At 50.4% G+C, this 27,432-nt stretch overlaps 2 protein-coding genes across 3 annotated transcripts; one reads left to right on the forward strand and one right to left on the reverse strand.

Moving 5' to 3' along the window:
- Positions 1–2,049: 2,049 nt before the first annotated feature.
- Positions 2,050–12,816, reverse strand: LOC128085638 (serine/threonine-protein kinase PDIK1L-like). Its single transcript, XM_052693330.1, has 5 exons — positions 12,705–12,816; positions 10,547–11,174; positions 9,270–9,486; positions 7,665–7,917; positions 2,050–4,183 (listed from the first exon to the last, which is right to left on the reverse strand). Exons 2-4 carry the CDS (start codon positions 11,090–11,092, stop codon positions 7,682–7,684), a joined length of 999 nt encoding a protein of 332 aa, XP_052549290.1. The 5' UTR covers positions 11,093–11,174; positions 12,705–12,816; the 3' UTR covers positions 2,050–4,183; positions 7,665–7,681.
- Positions 12,817–17,654: 4,838 nt separating this feature from the next.
- On the forward strand, positions 17,655–25,646 carry PNOC (prepronociceptin). 2 transcript variants are annotated; one of them, XM_052693744.1, is made up of 4 exons: positions 17,655–17,702; positions 20,262–20,397; positions 23,158–23,575; positions 24,609–25,646. In XM_052693744.1, exons 2-4 carry the CDS (start codon positions 20,278–20,280, stop codon positions 24,656–24,658), a joined length of 588 nt encoding a protein of 195 aa, XP_052549704.1. In that variant the 5' UTR covers positions 17,655–17,702; positions 20,262–20,277; the 3' UTR covers positions 24,659–25,646. The 2 variants fall into 2 exon arrangements, with proteins under 2 accessions (XP_052549704.1, XP_052549708.1); XM_052693748.1 differs by having other exon boundaries at positions 23,158–25,646.
- The last annotated feature ends 1,786 nt before the right edge of the window (positions 25,647–27,432 follow it).

Here is a 27,432-nt window from a genome sequence, read left to right on the forward strand (position 1 = left end):
CACATCCAACTCTTGATGATGTTCCAGCACAACATCAGCCAGGGCACGTGGGTGTCTTTACGTTTTGGCTGCAAGTACCTGTATCATGCTTTGCAAATAGAATGCAAATACACTGGTTGTGTTCTGTGTGCTACAGAAGCAGACTCCTTTGAGAAGGCAGCAGCTATTTAGTGGAACAAAGGAGAAACATATGCAAAGTTGGGGAGGAGAGAGGAGTAACACCATAGTTCATCTAAGAATGTGAACTGAGTGCCAAAGGCACGACTGCCTGCTGAGGCTGCCACAAACACTGGCTTTCTGAGTAGGAAATTGTCTTTACCCTCCAGTGGATGAAGCAGCAAGGGTGGGCTTTGTTCCTGAGGTAGGTTAGCCATGCCCATAGCTAGCTGCCTCTGCAAAACTGTCCTTCCAGGTTGGGTCTGTGTACCACGCACCTGGGTCACTGCACACACACTTGAATGCTTCACTCTTACCTCTCCATCCTAAAGAAATCCAGTTGCTCACCTCAGCCCTCTGCTCAGGCAGCATTTCTGGCCTAGGAATCAGGATCACGCAGGGATGGGCACTTTGTGAAACAGATCCCAACAGCACGTGCTGCAGAATTGGCTCCGGCTCGTCGCTCCCTCCTGCCCCGACTGCACGCATGGGTTGGTAGATCTGCTCTCCTTATCTCATCTGCAGCCCCTGCTGAGATGAGGCACTCAATCCAACCCACTCCCATGCCCTCTTCAGATGATGCATCTCTCAAGCTGCCCCTCCTGCATGTTGGTTGCCTTAGATAACTGCTTGGTGACAGGCATCCGGAGCGCCTTCATTATTCTCTGTGATAAACAGACCTGGGCATTTATTTCCCCAGAATCTTCCCAGAAACTGTAATAGCAGCAGCTACTATGCTGTATTTAACAAGCACAGAAAAAAGACCTTCTGCTTCTGCTGGCTGCTGAGATGAGCGGGAATTTGTGATTAATGGAGGGTGCTGCTGATGAATAATTTGGATGCGGCACTTAATTTGAGAGAGAAACAGAATAGCATCAAACCAACTTCATCCTGACTGGGACAGCAGCAAGTATTTAATTCTTGCCTTGACAAATTCAGCCCCTAGACACCTTCTGTCTCTGTGAGTGGTGATTTTCATCCTATTGAAAGTTAACTAGTCTAAAGCATCCTTAACCCAAAGCAATCATTTGAAGCGCCTGCCTGTGATGGACAAAAGGCATTCAGAGGCTGTTCTAAACCAACTGCTCTGATGCACACCAGGCTGGTCACAGGAGAGAAAAATGAGGAACAACTCACCCATTTCTCCCAGTCACAGCAGAACGAAGCTTCACCCTCACTGCCTGTTCTCCTGAAACAAAGCTGAATCATAGGTCCACATTCCTCTCTGTTCTTTTTTTCCTTCAAGAGAGATTGGCTGCAGATGATAAATGGTGCATCCTTAGTCACCAGCATCTGTGCTCTGACCTAGGGAAGAAACAACAGCACCAAAGCACGCGAGCAGGGTGCTGAGCACCCGCTGCAGCCCCCTTACCCTGGGCAGCACTGCTCTCCTGAATGCTCTTAGAGTTGATCCAGCAGCTATTGCCACCACTGAAGCAGCGATGGCTTTCACACAGCTGCAGCTGCTTGGCCACAAGAGGAGGGATACACAAAAATATTTGGGGTTTGATGTTTTCCTGGGCCCCCCCGAAGGGCTTTGAGCAGGAAGACAAGCTGCTCAGAGCTAGCAGCATTGCAGGAACGCCCTGAATGCGAGGGATCCACACAGTCCCATTTTATTCTGTTCCCTCCTGTTACAGACACTGCACTTACCCTTCAGCTCACTACTGAACAGCAAGCTTGTTTCCAAAGAGCTACACCCAGCAGCTCTAAGTTCTCCCCCACTTTCCCCAAGCAGTCATTTAAATTAGAGGTTGTCATTGCAGATGTTCATTTAGCAATTCACTAGGTGTGAGACCCACTAAGTTATCATTGCATGTGACACTTTCTTTTTTAAGAAGAGGCACTAAGTATTACTGTGCACTAATGCATTAGGAAGAAAACCACAATGAAAACAAGCACAAAACACACAGCATTTTATTAATTTATAAGGTACAGGGACTCAAGTGGTGTACATGTTGCTAAAAAAACATCAGCAGCCGTGAGGATGATATCCTAGCATGGCAAAACAAGGAGGAAAAGGAGTAAACAACCATTCTCACACCCCACATTTCCTCCATGTGGAGAAAGGGCACACAAACCTACCCACATTGCAGACAAAGGGCCTGGAATCAAGTTATCCTGCAGGGCCAGGAGCACTCGCCTGCTCTGACAGCAGGGAGCAGAGAAGAGGCAATGGCTGCAGCAGTTATGGGACGGGCAAGAGAAAGATGAAGAATTCATACTTCAGCAGCTCTGCAGAGCAGGACAAGGGAAGGCTGCACCTCGGAAAAACCCACGTACAGTTGTGACCTCACAGAGAGCAAATATGAGTTGCAGATGAAGGCAGCAGCTAGAATTAAGGCAGCCTGAGCTGTGTGGGTGCAGAGCAAGGCTCTCCAAGCAGCTCCAAAGCAGCTGTCTTGTAGCAGTGCTGGGACAGCAGCTCTCTCCTGAAGAGGGTCAACCAGCTCTCGGACAAGAGATGCAGACTGCTACCAACAGGCCACTGCCAACCTCCAGCACATGCCTCAAGAGCCAAACAAGCTTCAGAGCACCCGGTCTTTCCTTGCTGCACACCCAGCAGCACCTCTGCATTCGGGATTCTCTAAATCCAAAAGTCAAGCAGAGTTTAATGATTTAACTTAATTCCCGTGTTCTCACAACAGCTGTACTCAGGGAACACCACAGAGCCACCCATCAGTGATCTGTCACAGGGGTAGAGGTCAACAGCTGCTTGTCTGAGCAGGACAACTAAAGGCTGTATTTTGCAGCCTGGGGGAGCAAGCGAGAAAACATTCCAAGTCAGTCCTCACAGAAGGGCAGCACAGCCTCTGGATAAAGACACTGCAGGAGGAAAGATCCTCTCCATGAATTAGGCTTCTGACACTGCTTACAAGCAGCCTTCTCTACTGCACTCACAATCTTCCAGCAGGGAGAAGCACACAGCTAGCCAAGGTCTGCTACATTGCAAAGAGGCTCCCCAAGTCACCTCTCTTTGGGCAGTTTGGTCCTTTCCTAGGAGGGGAAGCTGTCCCTGAAGGACACTATTTCAGCTTTGGACAACAGAGGAGTGCAGAAGGAAGCATTCAGGGGCTCCCAGTTTCTCAAGGAAAGAAAAGATCAGCAGTGGTTTACAGACTCATAAAAATACTTTTCAAACAGGGTACAAATTAGAGTCCCCATTTACCTGCCAACATTCCAGTTCAGTCCTTTTCATTTCTCTTGTAAGAACAGCTGGCACAAGCAGCTAACACAGCAGGAAGCATGATTCCTTAAACTACTTTAAGTGTTAGTGACGCATACGTTCTAATCAAGAGTTGGCATCTTTAACATTCTTTGTATTTATTTTAAGAAAGCATTTTAGTTAATCTAAGCAAGAATATTCAAAAGTGAGGAAAATACATTTTTGTTTCTGTTCAAACTTCTCAGAGCAGACACCGAGCGCTGTGCCAGCTCATCCCACAGCCATCACTCAGTTACGTGGCCCAGCAGCATGAGGAATCACACACAAAGCTCCAATTAAACCTCGCAAAGACAACTCCTGCCTTCTGTGCCAAGGACAAGCAACGTCGCATTGCCAGCACGAAGCCAGGGCTGAGAGCCAGTCAACATGCAGCAGGGCAGAGGTGACAGCCTTGAGACCATTTGGGCCCATTTCTTTGGGGTCCTCCAACAGGGCAGGCACAGAGTGGCAGCAGGAGGATGGATGAGGGTTCTCTGAAAGGAAACCACTTCAGAAACCCCTGTGCCACGTGTAGCCAAACAGGTCAGATCATCCCAGCCAGGGTTTCACCTATGCCACTTGCTGCATTAAAGAACACATAGAATCATAGAATCATGTTAAAAAAGGAAAGCTTGCATAGAAATAAAAATTTTGTAGTTCTCTTAAAATTACTGTACAAATAAATAAAGTTACTGTCCATTTAAATAAAACCGTCTGAGGGAAACTGGAAGGCAGCAAGGTTTCTGTATCCATCTCCCACCATCATTCCAAATCAGCTGTTCACCATCTGTGAGGCCTCCAGAGCACGGTGGGACACAACACCTAGGAATGAAACGTGACAAAGTTGCCAAAACCCCCCTTGGCAGAAAAAGCAGCCCAGCCCAAAGGTCCCCATGCCCCTGTGCTGCCTCAGTAGCGATAGCACGCGTTCAGGAGCAGCACAGAGCAGGTGCACAACCCCAGCTCTCAGCATTATTGAACATAAAGACTCCTCAGATGATAGGTTATACCCACCTCCTTGTCTTTCAATTCACAGAACAAAACTCATTTAGAGTTTTAAGTTATTCACATCACTCTGCTCTATACCTTCCCATGGCCCTATGGAAAAGTCAGGCCTAATCTGACCCACGCTTTATCACGCGAGAGTTTATTCTGAAGCACCTGGATTTTGCAGCATGAAAACCCTCACTGCAGCTCCTGTGCCAATCCTGATTTCAGGTGAGGGAAGGAGGATATGAAACATGAAATAGACCTGTTTTCTGGACGGATGCACCCACGAGCTGGTGCCTAAGAACATTTAGGACAGCAAATTGGTTTTAACCTCCAGTCCATACTAACACAGCAACCAACAGCATCTCAATGGCTTGAGAATGGTGTTGTGTGGCACAACACTATGCCCCTGCTGCATTAACTCAGGATCCATGCCCAAAGCTATGGTAAGTACCCAGGTAATTTCCTGCCTAGTCAGAAAATTCCATCAGCAGAGGGGTGGCCAGAAGGGACAGGGAGGTGATTGTCCCCCTCTACTCTGCCCTCATGAAGCCCCATCTGCAGTGTTGTGTCCAAGTCTGGAGCCCCCAGTACAAGAAAGACAGGGGGCTGATGGAGAGGGTCCAGAGGAGCCACAAAGATGATCAGGGGGCTGGAGCACCTTCCCTGCAAAGACAGGCTGAGGGAGTTGGGCTTGTTCAGCCTGGAGAAAAGAAGGCTGCGGGGTGACCTCATGGCAGCCTTTCAGTACTTTAAGGGAGCCTACAGACAGGAGGGGAATCAACTCTGAAAGGGTTGATAACAGCAGGACAAGGAGAAATGTTGTGTTTCAAGTTGAAGGAGGGAAGATGTAGGTTGTATGTCAGGGGAAGTTCTTTACCATGAGAGTGGTGAGGTGCTGGAACAGCTGCCCAGAGAGGCTGTGGATGCCCCGTCCATCCCTGGAGGTGTTCAAGGCCAGGTTGGATGGGGCCCTGGGCAGCCTGGGCTGCTATGAAATGTGGAGGTTGGTGGCTCTGCGTGTGGCAGGGGGTTGGAGCTTCGTGATCCTTGAAGTCCCTTCCAACCCTGGCCATTCTGTGATTCTATGAAAATAAACTAAGAGCTCTGAGCAAACTGATATGGCTTTTCAGTTGCACCTCCTGGCTGTGCAGCCCATTTTCTTCTGAACCATGACCACAAGCCTACCTATGAAACTGGAAAGATCAGAGGAGAATGAGCAGCAGGAAACCAGACACTGAGCTGCTAGAACTACTTTGATTTGTTCTTGCTATTCCTCTTTAGCAGCCTAACCACTTCAGGGCTGCCCTGCCAACTAGTGGCTCCACTGCTGTGGCAATGCCAAGCCTCCTGGTGCGGGTGGGACTCCTCAGAATTGCAGATTAATTAAGTGAATTTCAGCAACAAAACCTATTTCCTTAGGTACCAAGTAGTGCTGGTCTTGTCCTCAGAGATTTCAGTGAAGCGTTTGCTGTAGCACCACGAGGCAGCATTAGATAAACAGGAGAGGACTGCAATTAGTAAAGAGGAAAACGTAAGGCAGTTAACCAGGCCCAAGGGAAAACTGAAATGGATAATTCAGAAATGAAGAGGCTAGAGCAGAGCTTTATCAAGATTGGCACTGGCAACAGACTTGTTAATGAAGTGTTTTCACTAACGTCCTCGGCACAATAGGAAGTGAGCCAGTGACACAAAGCTGGAGGTGTTCTGACTGTAAGAAAGGACAGAAATATTTGGGGTCATTCACTGTTTCTTCTAACTGAGAGGGGCTGAAAGTGGGTAATTGAAAATATAAGTCATGCAGCCACAAACAAAAATCAGTGCTGTAACCCAAACCGTTATTGATTTGAAACAAGTCAAGTCAGAAAGGGCTTCAGGATACAAAGTAATTATAAGATGAATACAGATATGAAAGAAGTGATTCTGGAACACATCAGGAGGAAGACTTCCAAATTAGATAGTAAAAGCTGATGTGCTTCACAAGGACCTGAGAGATTCATCTGCAGGTAGTGAAGAAGATAACTGCATGTAGCAGGGAGGGAAGAGCCAGCCTTGGTGGAACCAACAAACCTTGGATGGGAAGTCTGCCTGCCAAAGAAAATGCTGCTGAGGTTAACCACTGTTCCCTATAAAGTTGTTCAGAATGGGTAAACACCTGGGAAGGAAAAAACACTTTGTGCCAGAGGACAAGTCTGGCATGTGGTCAAGAGCATGAAAGTGATCAGAAACATATTTCACTGGCACAGGTTGCCCAAGGAGGCTGTGGATGCCCCATCCCTGCAGGCATTCAAGGCCAGGCTGGATGTGGCTCTGGGCAGCCTGGGCTGCTGGTTGGTGACCTGCACACAGCAGGGGGTTGGAACTGGATGAGCACTGTGGGCCTTTGCAACCCATTCTGTGATTCTACAATCTCAGTATTGCAGAGGGCCATATCAATTGCAAAACATCTTCAATCTGACAGTTGCTATTATACCTGAACATATTTAAGGTGCACAGCTACAAATACGCTGCAAAACTCCCTTTGCTCACTTTGGGTTTTATTTAGTTACCAAATGTACTGCAAAATGTACCAGCACAGGTAAATGCTGGACTGATAACAAATCATTTATGGAAACTGTTGGGATTTAGGGTATAAGACAGGCTGGCTCAGACACAGCTCATTGCAGCCAATTCCATGAACACACACCACTAAAGAGGCAAAAGTTTCTTTGTTAGAAGTAATTCATAGGCCATATGAAGAGAGGCTGAAGGAGCTGGGAATGTTCAGCCTGGAGAAGAGGAGGCTCAGGGGAGACCTCACTGCTCTCTATAACTTCCTGAAGGGAGGTTGTAGTGAGCTGGGGGTCGACCTCTTCTCTCGTGTCATCAGTGATAGGAGCAGGGGGAATGGCTTCAAGCTGCGGCAGGGGAGATTCAGGCTGGACATGAGGAAGTATTACTTTTCAGAAAGGGTGGTCAGGCACTGGAATGGATGCCCAGGGAGGTGGTGGAGTCACCGAGCCTGGGGGTGTTCAAGGAAAGGCTGGATGTTGTGTTGAGGGACATGGTTTAGTGGGAGCTATTGGGAATAGGTGAACGGTTGGACTGGATGAGCTTTTTGTCTTTTCCAACCTTGGGGATTCTATGATTCTATGATTCTAATTCAACCAAAAGTTTTTTGTTTTTTTTTCTCCTAGTTGGACCACATCTGTCTAGTGCCAAATATTCCCAGCTGCTACAGGTCATGTTTGATTTAGAAGGGCTTTGACCAGAAGGTCAACAAGTCCCCTGTCTGCTCACACCAGACAGAGAGGAGCTTGGCAGAGACACTAACCTGAGTGCCCTTTGTCTCTATGAGAGGGAGCGCTGGCACTTCTTGCCGTAGGAGATTTGCCTGATTCGGACTTCCAGCTGGAAGGAGTCCAATCTTTTCTTTGGGTTAAAAGCCAACATATCGTGCAGGAGCTTGCAGAGATCATCTGGCATGGACTTCTTGTTCTTCAGAGGAATCTGTAGCTTCAGGTTGGGATTCTCCAGCAACGCTTCCCCAAGAGGAATAAGCTCCTTGCCTTGGCAGATGTAAGTTCCTGAATACAGGTAAGGAGGAGTCAGCTTACACAAGAAAAGCCTACACAAAGCACTGCCTTGTACAGCACAGACAGCCTGGGAAACAAAACATCTGAAAGATTACCAAAAAGATCACTTATTAGTGACTGCCAAGGCAAACACAGCGAGAGGCTGTTACTGGAACAAGCTTTAACTGTCCAAAAGTAATCAAGATGTTACTGCGTGCTGCATGCACAACCACGGGTGGAAACAAACCTCAGCATGGCGTGCTTGCCAAGCATTTACCAAAGTGAACCTCCTCTATTTTCTGCTTTCCCCCCCCATAGCAGACCTGGAAGGTGTAGGAGAGGGAAGGAAGCAGGCTGTGCTTGGCTCGGGTGACTTGAAAGAGTTAAACATGAAACTTATTTGCTCAGTAAGTCAAATAATTTTCAATTAAAATGACAGCACATGCCATTTACCGTTAGCCAACTTCTCCTCAGCAAGATTAAGGAAGGGAAATGTAAATTTACTCCCGGTAATCTAAATAATTTCACCGGTTGTTGAAAATGATTAACCGGCTTCCAAAACAGACAGCAAAAACAGCTTTGCTCACTCAAGCTGTTCTGCCCCTGCACCAAGCAAAGAATAAATGTTTCAAAGGCAGTGACCTGTCTGTGTATAGAAAAGGTTGGCCACACAGACTCCTTATCTCAGGTTGGCGGGTTGCTATTTTAATGAAATCTGTTCGTGCTTCGGTCTCAGCTGCAACCATTTGCTTGTTTTTGTAGGCAGGAACTGAAACATTTATCAGTGTTTGGCATTTCGAAAAGAAATAAATAGTACAATTAGAATAGAGCCCATTAAAACAAAGAAAAACGTACAGGAGCAGAGCAAAAATCTTCTCAAAGTTTCTGCACAGAAATTCCTTTCACGTTGAGAATGTAAGCATTGAAAAGACAGAGAGGTATTCTGTGATCTCAGGGACTGGGTCGATGTCTTGAATTATTATGCTAATGTGCCTGACTGGCATCCTCTCCTCTCAGGATGGATTTTCCACTGCAATATACTTCTCTGAAATCATTTGGTACAAAGCATTTCAAGCGTGCACATGTGTGGGGGATTTGGAAGGAGGTGGATGGAGGAGGGCCATCGGACGGGTCATCCCTGTGAGATTTTGCATCTCTAAGCACAAGAAACTCAGGCTGAGAGCAGCAAAGCTCATCTAAACATCCGTTCTGAGTTTACAGCTTGAAGCACTGGAAGGCTGTTCCAAGGAGCCAAGTGATCCTGTCGCCTTGAGGAAAGGGAGACCGCTCTGCACTTGAGGGAAATGAAACCTCCCAGAGGATCCCTACAGAACATCTACAAACACGACAGCAATGATCCTTACCAAGCAACTCCTTCTCAGTATCTCCATCTCGGAAGGTGATCCTCTCCACCATAGCCCAGAAGATGATCCCGAGGGCAAACACATCAGCCTTGGCTGTGTAGTGACCCTCCCACACTTCTGGAGCCATGTAGAAGTTTGACCCGCACGCAGAGGAGAAGCGATGCTGGTTCACGTTCCCTTTCCCCCGACACACCTTGCTGAGGCCAAAATCTGCCACCTGCAACACAAGATGAGAAGAAATTGCAGCTACTAGTAAACACCAACTTCACAAAAGCACTTACAGACAGCAGCTCAATAAATTCCACTCCGAAATCCACCGCGTCACTAACAGCCATCAGATGGCAACCTTAGGGCTACAGAGAGCTGGGACTCCCTGTGAGGTGCCCTCTGCCCACTCCTTCCCTGTTGTTTGCTCTTCTCCCTAGGATGAAGAGGCCCGATGTCTGCTTGTTATCTTTCTGAGAAGCTCATTCTGATGAAATCTAATTGGGCATAAACATATCTCCAACCTGCAGCTATGGGAAAAGTAGCTCTTACTGTTCCCATGTGAGCACACCGAGTCTCTTCCTTTATTGTTATTATCCAGTGATTAAGATGACATTGATTTAAACATCCCCTGATGGCTCTACAGGTCGAGGTATAAATACTACTATTGATCTAAGTGGTTGAGACATAAATTATCTGCAATGCACTGAGCTATTATTTTATGTCCAGCTTCATGAGCTCTTGGGACTGAAAGCTGAGCAGCAAGCTGGCTCCCACGTTTACAGCTGCTTTTTAGAGAAATGTAACAGTTTCAGTTTGGTGCTACCAGAACTGCAGCTGGCTATCTTTACCTCAGTCAGGGCACCAACACACACGAACTCCCCACCTCCCTGAACATCAACGTGTGCTCGAGGCAGCAATATTGGAAGCATTAGCTGTTGTAACAGGACGGTATGTTCTTAAAGTTTAAGGGAAGAGAAAATATTGCTTCATCTTTGGCTGATGGTGATCTCTCTGATCATCTAGCATGCAGAAGCGAGACAACCCTGAACTGCAACCCTCAGCAGCACAAGTAGCACAAGAAGTGTGTTACAGACACATGCCATCGTGATCTAGATGTCCTTCCAAGTCTCCTGAAAGCCAGCCCACATGTGATGTCAGATGTTCTGAATACATCTGTTACAAGCTACTAAGTAGAGCCTGTAATAACATTCACCAAAGACCATTCCCCAGCGTGCAATGCGTAAGCATGCAGATCACAAACTTGTTACGGCCAAGTTTTATTCCCTTACCTTTACTATGGGATTCCCACGTTTATGAGAGATCAAAATATTGTCCGCTTTCAGGTCTCTGTGCACAATCTGGTTCCTGTGCAGGAAAGCCACAGCGCTGCTGAGCTGCTGCATGAAGCTGTTATTCAGCTGGGCATCCGGGCTGCGGGACAGCAGGTACTCATTCATGTTGCCACCATCACAGAACTCCATCACAAACCACAGAAAGCAGGCCGATTTGGGGTCCATGCACCTGCGCCCTTTCAGACAGGTCTCGATCAGCAGCAAGTGGCTGTCTGACTTCCTGTAATGGTGACTAATGGGCTGAAAGACTCGGCCGTTCTGCAGGATGCACTCCTCCAACTGGATCACGTTCTCATGCTGCCTCTGGATGCTTTGCAGGGCCCAGAACTCTTGCAAAGCCAGCTCTGCGTTTTCAGGCACGTTACACTGCATCCTTTTCACAGCTACTTTGCTTCTGGTTTTGTTAACAATTGCCTCATAAACCACCCCATAGTTCCCTCGGCCCACTTCCCGAATAATGCTGTACTTGGCTTCTGCAGCCATCTCTCACTTTGGCCCAGTGAACAAGCAAATCAGAGGGAAACGTCTGAAGTCATGACAATCAGTTGCCACCTGCAGCAAAATCCTAGAAAAGAAGAGGATAAAAAGCTTAGAACTCCCAAACCTAGCAGCTCACCAACTATCATGAGCAAATACTTCCAACTGGAGTCAATTTTAGAGGTATGTACATCATTATACGCTGCAGCTGCACAAGGTCTGACAGCCAGAGCAGGGTTTTAAGGGAAGCCAATATCCATGGTAACTACGAGGCATTATCAAGTACAATCCTGACTGCACAGTAGGACACAACAACATGGGAAGTGACATTGATCCACCCACAGTGGAGCAAGTTTTGTCAGAAAGAAAAAGGGCGATGTGGACACGTTCAGTAAGCAGGGCAGGAAAGGGAGGAGGAGACCTCCTTGGTAACAGCTGAAGTGAAACTTGAACAGAATTGATTTTAAATAAATAAAAAAAGCAAGCCCAAACTCTCCTGTTTGATAGATCTTTCAACCTTACTTCTCCCCATGTAGCCATACTGATCCATCAATGGATGCAGTGCCCCCCTGCACATTTACTACCAGTCCAGACCCAGATGCCAGCCTCAAGTCCTTCATTTCCAACTCCTTAACTCTTCCCACATCCCAGAGTTCCCTCCCCACCAGCTCAGCTCCCCCACACACCTAAAGACCGGTCTTATCTTGGTGATCACCCACTCACCCACCACTAGCTGACCCCTTCACCCTCCTGCTCTGTGCTCACCCAAACCTCCCCTTCCAACCTCCTCAGCCACTGTCCCACATCCTCCCATCCCCAAGGCCTCATCGCTAGCAAATCCTGCTCTGTGTAAAAGCACCCTTCACTCCTTTGCTCCAGCTCTCACTCTTCCAGCCCCATCCATGACTATTGTGCTGTGTTTTCCCTTCACTTCAAGCACCCTGTCTTACCTCAACTCCTCTCTCCAGGTCCGCATACCCCATGTTACTCTTTATTTGGGCCTCTGGGATTCTCTTGGCCCCTTCTCCAAGCTTTCCTCCAGCCCTACCCCCTCATAACCCCACTCCCTTTCCCACCTATCTCATCTCTGTCTCCCACCTCAACACCACCTCAAGTTCTGCTCCTTCTCTCTCGACCAAATCTTCCTCTGCTTTCCACCCACACCCCAAACATCCCTCTCCCAATCCCTACAACCCTCCCCCTTTACACCTACTATCCCAAACCTGCCTAGACCCCAACAAAACCCCTCTCCCCTCTCAGCCCCCACTTCTCCCCCTTCCCCCTTCCCCCCTCCAGACCCCTTTCTCAAACCTCACCCAACCCTCTCCCATCCCATTCCTGCGCCCTCAGCAGTGCCACCACAATACAAACCTTTGTAATGCCTTTCCCCGAGCCCATCCTTACCACAGCGCCCCGAGGGCAGCAGCTCTGCTCCTTCTCCAGCCCAGGCCCTCCTCAGCCCCCACAGCCCAGGCCCTCCTCAGTCCCGAATGCCCCCGCCGCCCCTACCTTCCTCCCGGCCCTCTCCATCCCCTCAGACCCCCGGCCCTGTTTCGGGCCCCTTTTCCCCCCCTCAGACCGCCATGCCATCCCATCCCGCCCCCACGCCTCTCCTCACCGCACCGCCGCCGTCGCAATTCCCGCCGCCGCTTCGCCGCCCCGCCTATTAGCCACTTCTGGCCAATCAGAAGGGAGGAGAGGCTACTTGACCAATCACAAGACAGAAAAGGGATGTCCTGCCTCTCTCCCGGACCAATCGGAGAGCAGCTCGCCTACGCGCAGCCCAGGCAGGGATGTTCTGCGCCTGTGTAATGATGGGGCTTTGCGGAAGAAAACTACTAATCCCAGAGGCCTCTGCGGCGCTACGAGTGCCCGTTAGAGGCAAACCTCCACAAAACTCGCGGCTCGCCCCCTGCGGGGTGAGGCAGTCTTAAAAGGAGGCCCCCAGCCCCCCCAGTGCCTCCGAGGGACCCAGAGTCCCCCCTCCAAAACCTCTCTTTGGGGAATTTCTGGGGAGAACCGGCCCTCCTGGCTCTGCAGCATGGTCTTGGTGCAGCCCCCAAGAGACACTAGCCTCAGACAGAGGGGGAGAGGGCTGCATCCAAATTTTGGACGATTTAATTGCCTGCATCCCCCAGCAGCCCCAGTCTGAGCCATGCAGGGAAGGCTTGTGCTGATTCCCAGCCCATCTGCAGTGCCTTCAGGTGGTGACAATGTAAGGTGGTGTATGTGATGCTGTAACTGTATCAACGGACAAGGGAAGAGCCACTGATGTCATCTACCTGGACTTCAGTAAGGATTCTGACACTGCCCCCACATCCTCCTCCTCTCCAGATTGGAAAGATGTGGATTTGATGGATACAGTGGATGAGGAACTTGTGAGATCGTCCCCAAAGAGCAATGGTCAGTGTCCCCATGGCCAGATGGAGACCAATGACCAGATGTGCCCCTCAGGGACCAGTGCTGTTGGTGCCCCTGTTCACTGCAGGGGAGTTGGGCCAGATGGCCTTTAAAGATCCCTCCCAACTCAAACCATTCTCTGACTCTCTATTTTAATGGAGCGAGCTAAATAAATAAAGATAACTGAAGTCAAATCCCATCAGAGGGATTGTTAAGCACTGAACCCACCAGGGCAGTTTGGACTCTATTAAAACACTCTGCACATCCCTCTGGTGACTCAGAGGTTTTATGTGCAACGACGACAGTGATGTAGCAGTTTTTCTTTTAGAAAGCACAACGTGCCAGCATTGGGGTTTGGGGTTTCGTAGCCCTTGGGATAGCACTGGGTGGGATGGGGAGAGCAGCGTTGCGTGGGATGAGCAATTCTGTGGATGCTGAGCAGAGAAATTCCTTATGGCTATTTATTGATTGGGGAATGCACTGTCTGTGCCTCAACAGTGTGATCCTGACCCCAAATCCTGACACTGCCCCAAGGACAAGTCATGGTCGTCAGCACTGCAGGATCGGTTCTTCATTTATGACTGCAAAAATACCATGGGGATTTTCAGGCTGATGATTTGTTTCATGGGAAGGAGCTCGATGTTGGGGAACAAATGGGGAGATGGCTCTGACACCCCCTATCCCGGTCTTCTGGGTGCTGGCACCAGCAGTTGAGAATAAATAGGGCAATTTTGAGCTGTATTTGTGGGGTTTTTGGAACCTGAGCCTGAGTTTGAGCATAAACAGAGCAGCTCTGGGATGAATTTGAGCATTTTTTGGACTCTGAACCCATACATGCGTGTGTATATATATGGACCCATGCTCACCACAGCACCTCCTGAAGTCCTCCCCTACAAAATTGCTTCCCTGCCCTGAAACATTGGTAGAGATTTGCATAAATTCGAGCATAAAACTTCAGCATATGGTGCTTACGAGCCGGTTTCCTCTGCTCATCTCAGGCTCAGTCATGGTGACCCACTGTTGGTGTGGAGGGGACCTACAAGGGACGATGTGCCATGTGTTGAAGCACAATTAGTGTCAGATCTACGTTTTTTTTTTTTGCCCTGAAAATGGAATTGCTTTTGCATCCTCCATCCTCCCCTTGTCTCTTTGTTGTCTCAAACGCCAGAGCCAAAAACCAGCTGCAGCCCTCCCAATGGAGATGAATGGAAAGCAGCAACCCACGCCCATCCATCCATCCATCCCCAAACCCAAATCTCAGCACTGGCATCCCTGTGGGCAGGAGGTGATGGGCTGCAGCTAATAAGAAGCTGCTGCGCCCTTTGAGCAACAGCTAAATGAGTGTAATTGTGCTTTCCATAAAATGCAATTTGGAGTAAGATGACACAAATCCTTGTTGGTCCCACTGAGTGTGCACCGGTGGTGGCTGCGGGGTTTGGGGATGGTGGGATCGAGTATGGAATAACCAGGAGGAAGGGCTGTGATGATGGTGTGCAGAAGTTTTGGGGGAAAAGTAACCCTGAAGAGTAAATGGAATAATCTGTGAAGACGTCACTTGTCTTTGTTGCATGTATAGGTTTGATGTTTTGAGACCCTAAAACCAATACTAGAGGAGGGATGAAGGCTCCAGACCAACCCACAAAGCAGAGTGGACATCGATGGAGGGCTTCTGGTGGGGTGTCACAATCTCTTCAGCCTCCACACCATCCAAGAGCCACTCCATCCACCCATGGAGATGACCACATCCTGTATCTCCTGGGGCTGAAAGGCAAACCCTGATTTGTTTGCTTATGTATGTTATGTATGGTCAGATACGTTTGCATGTTTAAGAAATGTCCTCCTAGCCCATTTCAGGTCCCTGCTGCTCTCTCCCCTGCTTTGCTCAGGGAGTCATGGGGAGGTGGGATGAGATCTCCTGGGGAGCTCTGGTCCAAGCCTGCTAAAAACAGGACCAATCCCAATGCATCTAATTGGATGGTGATGTTCTTCTGTTTCTCCCATCCTCACCACAGCTCCTCAGAGTCCTTCCTGAGCTCACTCAACTCACTGAAGCAATGGAAACCCAATGGTTGGGTCTTCTCGTGGTTGGATGAGAGGACAAATGGTGCCTGTGGGAGTGCGAGGATCCTTCATCAGGTTCATCCTCACCATACCAGGTGTCAGACTCCCAAAAGGATGGAAACCGTGAGCCTGAATTCTGCCCTCATTCTACAAAAGCAGTGAATCCTCTCCAACCTAAACCTACTTTCTCTCATGGGATTTATATGCTAGACCTGGAATTGCCACAAAGTGGGCATCACACTTAGTGTGATGGCACCCCCTCCCAGCAATCATCTCCCCCTGCCCCCAAGTTAATTAGAAAGACCCTGAGCATCATCACCCGATGTCCTTCGCTATCAACTCAGCCCCATCCAAATCACCAGCTTAAAATACAGCCTTGGAGGTAATTCCCTCTCACCAGGCTACGGTGATTCCTCTGGGGGGGGATCCACTGTAAAATTGTCCCCAGAAAGGACAAGGTGCCTGTCCCCTTGCCATCCCCTTCCCTCCACCTTGGTTTGGTGAAAAAGCCCTTCATGAGAAACCACAACAACCTGGATGGCTAAGGGAAGTCTGAGCAATAGGGTTATTTTAAAAAATCAGCTCTCAACCACGAGTGCAGTGGGGACTGGCTCCCCCAAGGCAGCTCTGCCACTTTATAGCTGTTCCATAGGTTTCTGGCTTCTGATGCCTGCCCAGGCATGCACAGAGCAGAGGTCTCAGGCAGGACATTGAGCGCGCTGTTTCAGAGCCAAAGCGAAAACAAAAGGAGCCGTTTCGCTCTGCTATGCAGCCCTTCCCAGGGAGTTGTTAGGGGGAATTACCGAGATATGATCTCAGTGGTGCTGCGGATTTGATTATCGAATTGCCAGTGTGGGGTGGTGAAGGATGCTCAGGGCAGTGAAGGATGCTTGGGGTCACGCAGGATGCTCAGAATCGTATAGGATGCTCGAGGTGATGAAGGATTCTTGTGGTCGTGCAGGATGCTTGGGGCTATGATGGATTCTTAGGGCAGCGCAGTATGCTTGGGTGGTATGGGATGCTTGGGGCAGTGCAGGATGCTAGGCGTGGTACAGGATGATTGAAGCAGTGAAGGATGCTCAGGATGGCACAGGATGATTGGGGCAGTGAAGGATGCTCAGGGTGGTACAGGATGATTGGGGCAGTGAAGGATGCTCAGGGTGGTACAGGATGCTCGAGGTGATGAAGTATGCTCTGGGCAGTATAGGATGCTTGGGATGATGAAAGCTTCTTGGGGCCATGCAGGATACTCGGGGTGCTGCAAAATGCTCAGTGGCTTCCAGCAGGGTTATCCACGGGGGCAGCTGGATGGGAAAAAGGAGGTGATGCTGCTTGGGAAAGGCTGGATGTGGCTGGATGTCCCCTGAGGTGGGAGCACTGGGACACACCTTCTTTGGGATGGACCCAATGGAGCACATATCCACTCTATGTTGGGGTAAGGGGAGAGATCCCCTTCATTTCCAAATGAAAAGTTTTAATTTTACCCCTCTGTCCATTGAGCTGGGAATTGATTCTCCCCATCCTCCTGCCTGTGATCAGTGCCGGTTGTCCTCATTAAGCCACACTGGAGCAACAAATCTGACGAGCCCCTGTGCCCCCCCCCCCCCCCCCCCGAGCTGTTCTGGGGTAGGGGGAAGCCCATTTCCATCCTTGGGCTGCATCAGTGACAAAAAGGCAACATTTTAAATCCATTATTCCCTAAAAAGAAATTATGGGGTGAATGGTGGTGGGTGCCCCCCAGTGCTCAGTGAATGCTCCAGCTTAGCACCCCACAGAGCCTCCTTACCCCATAACCACCCCCCCAAATTCTGCTCCCTGGGATGCTTGAGGGGACTGCACTGGGTCTGACAGAAAGGCATCTGGGGGTGACACAGCCACCCCATATTCACCCACCGTCCCCAAAACACGATGCCGGAGGACACCCCACTAATGGGAACCAGTTCACGACACAGAGGGGCACGGAGGGGGGGGACACACATCCCCTGTCCCCAGCTGTCAGTGCAGCTTCAGCCCCCGGGGGTGGGCTCAGCCCACGTGCTGGGGGCCGGGCGGGAGGTGTGGGGATGGGTATGCACACCGTCTATATATACCACCAAGGCACCGGCGCCGGAGGAGGCACAGAGCAGAGGAGCCGGCAGCTGACAGCACACTGCAGGTAGGAGATGGGCTTCGGTTTGCAACGGATTGGGGGGAAAATTGGCTTTCTTTCTTCTTTTCTTTTCTTTCTTTCTTTCTTTTTTTTTTTTTTTTTTTTTTTGCTGGGTTTTTTAGCCCGAGCATCATCGGCGAGGCTTCGATTCATCCCGTATTCCCATTCCTCAGTAGGGGTTAAAGGGAAATATCTCCCCACAAAGCAAAATGCACGATGCTTATCTGGGCGAGCACCTGCCAAAAAGTTTCACCTTCCCCCAAATATCCCTTTTTGGACCCAAACTGATCGAGGAACGCAACAGGAGCCCGACGCACGGTGGGGCAGCGGGGTGGCAAGTGAGATGCAAAGGGTTTAGGGTTTGATCTGACACAAAGCACCCGGCTCTGTTCCTCCACCCCTGTGCTGATGGCCTGAAGGGAGAAACCACAGGGTTGGCAAACCCCAAATTATCCCTTTTTGGTGTTTTTCTTTTGTTTTGGGGGGGTGATATCCAGGACAAAAGGGGTAGGGAACTTCACAACTTCAACACCGTGGGATGCACCGGGAGGTGCCTGGAGCAGGAGGCATCGGTCCCCCCTCTGACAAAGCACAAAAGGGAGAAAAATGGTTGGGTTTTTGTTTTTGCTTTTTTATTCTTGCCTTCCCCGACAGAAAGCAGGAATGAATGGGGATGGACTCGGGAAGCAGCCGTCTGCCCAAAGCTTTTACCTCTAAATCGCTCCATCGCTGCCCCATCTGTGTTGATCATCTCACCGCAGTCTGTAATTTTGGCCAATTATGGCCAATTACCTGATGGAGGGACTCAACAAAAGGAAGCGCTTGTTTTTCTGCTGAGCACCAGGGAAGCAGGGGGGGCTGCTTCCAATTCCCCCCAAGCCACCGGCACAAAGATTTGGGGCACATTGGCAGCAATGCCTTCCCCTTCGGCTTTTCCTTTTGCTGGTGGCAACTTTGCATCATTTTAATGCTGGAGGAGAGCGGGAGGGGAAGTGTTTTACCAGTGCCAGTGGGGGACACTGTTGGATAATAGTGGGGTTTGGGGCTGGAAGCAGGTCTGTGCCCTCTGAATAGGGCCTTGCATTCATCTGGAAGAGTGGGGTTTGGGAGGAAACAGAGCAATCATTGGGGCTGACTGAGCTCTGGGCACAGTGCTTGTTCCCCACGTGGTGAGACAGACCCTAACCCTAATGAGAGCATTCCTGGGGAATACAGGGTTCAGCATCCCTGAGCAGCTCCATTTCATCTGATTTCAGCCCAAAGCTCACGCACCGCAGAAAAACCCAATCAACCCAAATCGAATGAATGAAAGCGCATCGCAGCAGCACCTGCTGCCCGTCCTCCTCCTCCTCTCCTCCCTGGTTGTTGATGTCAGAGCCAGACCCGGCCGCTATCTGAACCACAGGCTGTATTTTCACCCAAATCCCTCCTTTTCACCCCAACGCTGTCATTAATGAGGATAATTTGACTTGATACTGGCGTACCCCAGAGCTGTGGGGCTCACAGCAACGTTTTGGAGGGTGCTGTATGCTTCCATCCCCCCAGTACCAGGCAGGTGCTCCGCTTCAGATGGGCTGATTGCATTTTCAGGGGCATCGATATGCAGTGCCACCCCTCATCCTGGCGCTCGCATCCTGCCTGCCCCATAGCATCTTCCAGTTGGCCATCCAGTAATTCTCCCAGGCTCTGCACTCCAGCTCTCCCAGGGACACTGGGACACTTCCTTCAGGGGTACTGTGGGGATATTGGGGTTTTGCAGTGGTTTTTGGGGGGGTTTGTCCTCTCCTGGGAGCATCCTGCCAATCCTCTGACTCATGCCGCCAGCCAGTTTTAATGAGACTCGGCGAAGATTAAGCCTTAATTCTGGCTCCTTATCAGCTTTCCCTCCAGCAAATGACAAGCAGCTCCGCGGGGCTCTGTGTCACTGAGCTCGAAGGTGACCGTGACACCGTGCAGAGTCCCCAGTGCTTCTATCGCAGGATGCCCCCACCTTGGTGGAAAACATGAGCCCTGAGCCCTGCCCACAAAAGCAAACCCACCCTCAAATCCCCCCCAGAATGCCCCAACATGCTGGTGAAGCACAGGTCACAAAGCCACCACCGAGGTCTTTGCCTGTGATGGGCTAAGCTGGGCATGTGGTTCCTGGATACTCATCAGAATGGTGGCAGAAGATTGGAAATCATGGTTTTAGAAGGAAATGAGGATTTCTGGTCTGCTGGTGGAGCTTGAAGAATGTTTTAGACATGTTGCCCGTTTCCTTGCCCAGGACATAGCTTGCATAAAGGCACCAAGGTGCCACCAAGGGCAACTCTATCTTTGCTGTCCCCGTGTCCTCAGGCTCACTGCTGGCACACAGACGTCCTGCTTGGGGACAGCCTGAGACGTGCCACCTCACCACGTCCACCTGCTAAATTAAGCCCTGCTGGTACTCGTGTCATGAGATAGCCTGGGAAAATGGAGCTGGGGGTGGGAGGGAGGCTCATTCCCATTATGGTGAGGGCTGAGCGTTGCTCCAACCCATTTAGGAGTAGTGCTGGGGCTCACAGGTTTTGTCTCTGGCTGCAGCCCTGCTGTTGTCACCATGAGGGCCGTGCTCTGGGACCTGCTGCTGCTCTGCCTCTTTGCCCGTGCAAGGAGTGACTGTCGAGGGGATTGCCTGCGCTGCGACCGCCACTTCTACCGGGATGGCTTCGACCTCCTCGTGAGTGCCCCTGCACCCAGTGTGGGGTTTGGGGTAATGTGGTGGTAGGGCATGGGGAGCTGTGGGGTGGTGAGGAGCCTCGAGGGTGCTGCTGTCCTTGTCTCTTCTCCTTGGGCGCATGGAGGGGATGGACGCATGCGGTCATGGTTGTCATTGTACACCATCAGAGTCTACCAAATTGTCCCCAGATTGGCTTGGGGAGCTGCTGGGAGAGATGGCGACAAGGCTCTGATGGCTATGGGATGGAGCTGACATCACTGGGGATGGTCCAGGACCTGCAACATGCCCTCCTGGCATCCCCATTGCACGCCCCAGCAGCAAAAGGCCACCCAAAACCTGCGAGCCCCATCAGGACCAACGCCGTGTGCCGCTGGGGCTGCAGATGGATGGAGAGATGAAATATTTGGGGCGGGCAGTGATCTGCAGGGCTGCTGAGCCCATGGGAGACGTGGTGACTGAGAAAATTTCACACTGCAAAGGGATGAATCAGCCCGTTCCTGCCTGTAATGCTTTCCTTTCCCCTCCACTGAGCTGTGGCCGGACTCTGGCCAGGAGCATTTCTTTCCTTCCCATTCCCCTCCACCCACAGGGAAGCACTGACCGCCTATTCGTTAGTGACACTGCAGTGATAAATTTGGCTTACTGTGACAGGGGAAGCCCCTGGGACTGAGAAATGTCCTGGAACTAGTGGGGATCAGACATTCGGTGGGGATGTCACAGCTGACCCAGTATCAGGCCGCAGCTGTCCCAGTGGGCCAAGATTTGGGGTGCATCACCCTGTGTTTGGCCCTAAAATTTGAAAGCATCAAATGGAAATGTCCAAGTAGTTTCCCAAGGGCTGCAGAGCTGTGACTTCAGAGTAGGAAGAGGAGAACCCCCGAAGTGACTGGTGTGCCTGCAACATCCAGGAACCAGCTCTTCAAAATGTGGATGATCAGCCTATGTCCTGGTCCCCAGAGCCATTGGGGGGGCAGTGCCAGCCCAGGGTGACACCACTAATGCCAAGTGAAGCTTGGAAAGAGCCTCACTAGCTTCTTTTGTCATTCAACGAGGAGGATTGGGAAGCATTTGCCAAGGATGCCCCAAACAACATGAGTTGGCCACATCAGAAGATGTTTCTTTATGAATTAAGGCAACGGGGCGATGGCTGAGGACACTGGGATGCTAGTGAGGCTGTGTTGTGAATGGATGATAGGACTGCTGATGGCTTTCAAGACCTGAGTCACCAGGGGACGGTTCTTTTTTCTTTTTATCTGAAGAGCCTGGCTGACATGGACATTGTGAATTGCTGCACAGTTAGATGCTTGAGCTGTAGCTCTCAAATCCCGTGTTGGGATTTGCAGGATCTCTCACCCATGGAAGTCAATGAACCCATGGCAAAGAGTGGTTCTGGCAATGATCTGCCTTGCAGATGGCCTGTTCTGGAGGCTGTGAGATGTAAACCAGCATGTTTCAGCCATAGGATTCCCCACGTTGGCATCAAGAGATTCAAAGAACCCACCATGAGAAAAGCTCTGAGATGGAACCACTGCAGGAAAATGGAAGAGAAGCCTTCCCTCCTTGGATCTCCAGCTTCTTGGGATATTTATTGAGTTTGGCTCTCCAAAGACCTTCTCCTGGATGGTTTCCCCTGGGTGGTTTGCCCAGTTGGCTCTTGGAAAGGGATGGGATGTGGGTACTGAGGAAATGACATGGTCAGGTCACTTTTGGTGGCCTTTGAAAGGATGTGGTGACCCTAGGGACCGAGGGAAGGGCAAACTCATTCTTAACATCTGAGAAGGCAGGGCTGGTTGGCCTCACAGCAATCCTGAGGCGGATGGCAGAGAACAACGTCATCTTTGAGAGCTTTTCCAAACACACAAGAAGGTCAGTGGGAGCAGCCAGTATGGATTTACGAAGGGGAAATCATGCTTCACCAACCTGATCACTCTCTGCAGCGAGATGACTGGCTTCTTCTGACTTCTATCCTATGACAGCTTGGCACTGGTGAGACCTCTTTACATCAGTAAAGGGGCTGGAATGGACTGGAGTGAGAGTACAGGAAACCAGAACAGGAGAGAACCTGGTTTTGCTGTGAAGATGGCCACATGCTGAGTGATTGTGGTCTCCATCCTTGGAGATAACCCAACTCCAATCTGTCTGGGGTGCCCATGCTGGAAAAGGTCTCCCGAGGTCCCTTCCCACATCCACCATCCCATGGCACACTTGGGGAATTTGAGGCTCATGATGGCTGAAGAACCCTGCAGCACCCAGCTGAGAAAGGTGGGACAGGAGTGTGGATGGCAGTGGGGAAGGAGTGCGAGAGGCGATGCAGGTTCAGGTGCAATTCCCCAGCATCTCCATCACTTCTGGGAGCCTGAGGATTGTTGAAACCCTGAATTTGGGGCAAAATTGTGACTGGTAAGAATTGATGTGCTCCCAGTGCCTTTGCATGGTGTCTTCCAGCATGTTGGTTGGGCTAGAGATGGAGAGGAGCCCAATGATCCAATGGGTGATAGATTAAATTGAAAGAGTAAAGGTTTAGATGAGGTACAAGGAATAAATTCTTCACGATGAAGGTGGTGAGGCACTGGAACAGGCCGTGGGTGCTCCATCCCTGGCAATGACTGAGGCCAGGCCGGATGGGGTTTTGGGCACCTGATCTTTGGCAGGAGTTCCTACAGCAGAGGTTGGGACTGAGTGGAACCTCAAAGTCCCTTCCCACTTGAACCACTCTGGGATTCTATGATCTGAAAACAGTCCCCCCGTCTCCCCTCACAGGTCTGCATCCTGGAGTGCGAAGGCGAAGCCGTCCCGCGGGCCACCTGGGAGATGTGCGCCACCAGCATCCGATCTGCGCCGCGTCCAGGTGCCGTCGGTGCCGGCATCCTCGGTGCCATGGGGCCGGCCGAGGCGGTGGCGAGCCCGCTGCAGGTAAGCGAGCTGCTGCGGCGCCAGGACGCCGAAGACGGAGGTGCCGGGATGGCGCCGGGCGCTTTCCCATCGCAGGACGAGGACATTTCCCGGCGGCTCGGAGGTGGCTTCCCACGGGGGACACGCGGCTCGTGGCCGGCGGCCCGTGGGGTGCAGAAGAGATACGGGGGCTTCATCGGGGTGCGCAAATCGGCGCGGAAGTGGAACAACCAGAAGAGGTTTAGCGAGTTCCTGAAGCAGTACCTGGGCATGTCGCCCCGCTCCAGTGAGTACGACATGGCCGGCGACCTCAGCGAGCACAACGAGATCTAGCCGGCCCCGCGGCACCGCGCCATGGACACGCGCGCCATGGCCAAAAAGTCAATCCATTGCCCCAACCCCAAAACCTCCGTTAGGAAGGGTTTCTCCAGGAAGCGATGGCTGCTTGTTGGTTTTCTTTATTATTGTTGTTTTGTTTTGTTTTGTTTTTCACTGTACCCTCAAAATATCATAATTTTACCCCCCCTCAGCTCCTACCCATCCTTTGCCCCTTTTGCTTTTTTTGGTTGGCACGTTTTGCCCAAGAAACACCAATTTTGCTCCGCTGAATGGCGATGCTGGATCTTGGGATGCTCCAGTGCTGTGTTCCCCATTCCTAATGGGTGCACATCAAAAACAGAAGGGAAAAAAATAATGGCTTGGAAACACCAAGCCCCAAGGCTGGGCTGTGAGTTCCTACCTCAGTGACACCCCAGAAATATCCCTTTGCCATAGGTCACATTGGGATGTAAGGCAAAAGGGTTTTGTCCCCAACACCATAAAAGTGTGCAGAATGTTTCAGCCTCCTCCTCCCATTAGAAAAAAACAAAAAAGACCATAAACCAGACCTGTTGCTTCTGTAAATGAGATGACTCTCCCCCAAAGCATCGCATTGGCAAAACCTAGTGGTGAGCGGGGAGCACCCCCATGGGCCCAGGAAACGGTGCTGGGATGCTCCGAGCCCCCACCCCACACCCAACCACACCCTGTAACATTGAAATTAAGTAGAATTTTTTATTTCCCTCTTCCTTTATTATTATTTTTGCCTTTTTTTGTTTGTTTGTTTGTTTTTTGCTGCAAAGCATCTCCTTAAAACCAGGGGATTCCTTTCCAGCCCCGCAGCCCGCAGGGCAGAGCATCTTGGGGCAAAGCATCCCGGGACAAAGCATCCCGGCCCCTCTCTTGCACTGCTCTCAGCTGCAATTATTATTATTATTTTTTTTTATTATTATTATTTTTATTTTTTCTGTTTTGTTTTGTTTTTGTTTTTGTTTTTGTAGCGTTCCGGCACCGCGTCCCGGCACCTTCCGCCAGGCACAGGCAAAATTAAACCCTGCTCCTGTCCACCCAAGCAGCCTCCAACCTCTCTCTGACGGACCCCAAAGCGCTTCAGACTCGCACGCGTCCCGAAATCATTTTTCTCCCTTCTCGAGAGCAGCCAACCGGGTGCAATTTAAGCCAGGACGGGAAAGGATGAGGCCAGCGCCGGAGCCAGGAGTCGTGGGGTGGGGAGTGGGGCAGAGGACTGCGTGGATTGGGGGGGGGTCCCCCCTCAAAAAGCAAAAAAAAAAAACCAACAAAAAAAGGGATTTTGGCAAAATTTGCGCCCTGCTCGGCCATTGGGAACACCCAACATGGGAAAATAGTGATTTAACAAGTTTTGTTTTACTCCCCCTCCCAAGTGGCTTTCGGGCATCCCCTCCCAGCATCGCGTGCCCCCCCTGGGGCTCCCCACAGGATTTACCCCCAGCATTTGGGGTTTGCATCCCACCACGGCTCGGTTCCCAAAAAAAAAAAGGGACCAAAGCATGACCCAGCACCCAGAGCTGGGCAGAAAGCACCTGGAAATGGTGTTGGTTGGTTGTTTTTTTGTTTTGTTTTGATTTCTTTTCTTTTCATTTAAAATGATTTTTATTTTGTAATTACTATTCTTTGAGTGCTTTCCTTGAGGTTTTCTATGGACTCCGGGGTTGACTTCTTTGCTCAGCATCGCAGCGTGTGTTTTCGTCGCGTTCCCCCCGGCATGTATTGTGTCCCCGCTGCCGTCCCACCACCGGAGCCCTGGTCTCACCCTTTGTACAAAATAATAATGGTAATAATAATAATAATAATAAATACCCCACAAAAAGGAAACAAAATGAACAAACAGAAGCCCACACAACAACAACAACAAAAAAACATAGGAAAAAAAAAAAAACAACAACGAAAAACCAACTCAACCTTCTCCCTGTTCTTTTTAATTGTTTCATACAAAGGTTTCTCCATTAAACTTGTACATAGCAAAAGGATTAATAAATTAGTTTACTGTTTCTACGATATCAGTGCGACTGGCGACCGTCACTTGGGACAACGCTTACCCTGCTGCCATCCCTGAGGCTCAGCTGGCAAAAAAAAAAACAGAGTTTTTTAGGGGAAAAAATGAGATTTTTTTTGTGGCAAATGTGCATGAATCTCAGCTGGGCTCTCCCCTTGCATGGGCTGCAGCAGCGTGGCATGAGAGTCACCCCATTGCGTACGTACCTGGCAGCCCTTCACTCAAAAAGGAATGGACTGGAGGTGTTAATTGGGGGAATAAAAGAGCGTTCCAGAACTTCAGACAGAGAGGGGATGCGCCCAAAGGAGTTGGAAATCATCAGTGGGGACACACCAAAGCCTGGGCTGAGACGGCGACAGCTCACTGCAGTGACGTCCCCACCCTGCAATACAGGAAGGGTTCTTGGGGCTTTCTTGAATGCCCCCAGGAGCAGATGCCAGGCTGCATTTGTCCTCTGCAGGTGCCACACGGTGCCAGCTTCCATTTTGGTCACTGCAAGGCTTCAGCTTCACCCCACAGCTTCCCAATGGAAATGTGGGGTTGGGACCAGGGGTGCCCAGGCCCCTTGATGGGACTGGTTCTTGTCAGCTCTCCTCCCATCCTTTCCTCCTTTTCCATCACCTTGTGCAAAAATATGGAATTATTCATAGAATCATAGAATGGCCTGGGTTGCAAAGGCCCACAATGCTCATCCAGTTCCAACCCCTGCTGTGTGCAGGTCACCAACCAGCAGCCCAGGCTGCCCAGAGCCACATCCAGCCTGGCCTTGAATGCCTGCAGGGATGGGGCATCCACAGCCTCCTTGGGCAACCTGTGCCAGTGCCTCACCACCCTCTGGGGGAAAAACTTCCTCCTCATATCCAACCTAAACCTCCCCTGTCTCAGTTTAAAACCATTCCCCCTTGTCCTGTCATTATCCACCCTCATAAATAGGATTCAGGCTCTGTGCACTGTGCATGTTCAGGCGTTCTGCACCAGCAGGCAGCATCTGAGCTGGGCAGTCCCATGGTGAGGGCTCTGCACAGGACACGGGTCAGAAACCCACCGGGTTCTGCATGCACCCACCTCTCCTTGTAGATTTCAGCTTGAAAACTTCAAGGACCGGGCTTTTTGAGGAGGAAAACCGACAGAAGAGGAAGGATGCACCACCGGTGGGCAGACACTGCTACCTAGTGGTGCCACAAGCCGTTGTGCCACAGAGATGGAACCGTGCAGGGCACCGGACCCACAGCGCAAAGACCAGGCAGAGCCGGCGAGCGATCAGGCAACTTTTCTTTATTTCTTATAAAATATATTTCATATCGCTACTGTAAAAATTACATTTCACATTTGCGTTCTTTTAAAATTTTTCTTTTTTTTTTCTTTTCATATTTTCTGGTTTTTGGGGTTTTTTTTGTTTTTGTTTTTGTTTTTTTACAATAAAAATAATACTTGGAAGACAGCTGAGAAAAGCTCCAAGACAGAAGATAACATCCTCCCAGCCCAAGCGGGCAGCAGGGTCCTGTGGGAGCACGGGGATGAGCATCCCTGAGCCCTTCCCCACGCCACCACCCTGTCACCACTCCCAGCATCACCCGATGGCAGCAGGGCACGGTGACAGCGCGGGGTCACCCTGCGCTCAGTTTGGGTGCCAGCTGGGCTGGAAAAGGAGAGCAGCCTCCAATTAGTGCCCAATTAAAAGGTTCCTATTTACATACATACATACACACGGCAGACAGCTGGAGTGGGAGATGTCTCCAAGCTGAGCTTGTAGTTGGGGTTACCCACGGTGGGTGGGATGGAGTTTGGTG

Source organism: Tympanuchus pallidicinctus, unplaced genomic scaffold (genome assembly GCF_026119805.1).
Source record: "Tympanuchus pallidicinctus isolate F22 unplaced genomic scaffold, pur_lepc_1.0 scaffold1, whole genome shotgun sequence".
NCBI classification, from domain to species: Eukaryota; Metazoa; Chordata; class Aves; order Galliformes; family Phasianidae; genus Tympanuchus; species Tympanuchus pallidicinctus.

Excerpts from the sequence above, each read along its gene's own strand:
- LOC128085638 (XM_052693330.1), bottom strand. The coding sequence starts at position 11,092 with ATGGCTGCAGAAGCCAAGTACAGCATTATTCGGGAAGTGGGCCGAGGG. Across the intron at positions 9,487-10,546 it reads GTGGGAATCCCATAGTAAAG|GTGGCAGATTTTGGCCTCAG; the intron begins GTAAGGGAATAA and ends CTTGTGTTGCAG. Across the intron at positions 7,918-9,269 it reads TACTGAGAAGGAGTTGCTTG|GAACTTACATCTGCCAAGGC; the intron begins GTAAGGATCATT and ends ACCTGTATTCAG.
- PNOC (XM_052693744.1), top strand. The coding sequence starts at position 20,278 with ATGAGGGCCGTGCTCTGGGACCTGCTGCTGCTCTGCCTCTTTGCCCGT. Across the intron at positions 20,398-23,157 it reads GGGATGGCTTCGACCTCCTC|GTCTGCATCCTGGAGTGCGA; the intron begins GTGAGTGCCCCT and ends CTCCCCTCACAG. Across the intron at positions 23,576-24,608 it reads GGGCATGTCGCCCCGCTCCA|CGTTCCGGCACCGCGTCCCG; the intron begins GTGAGTACGACA and ends TTGTTTTTGTAG.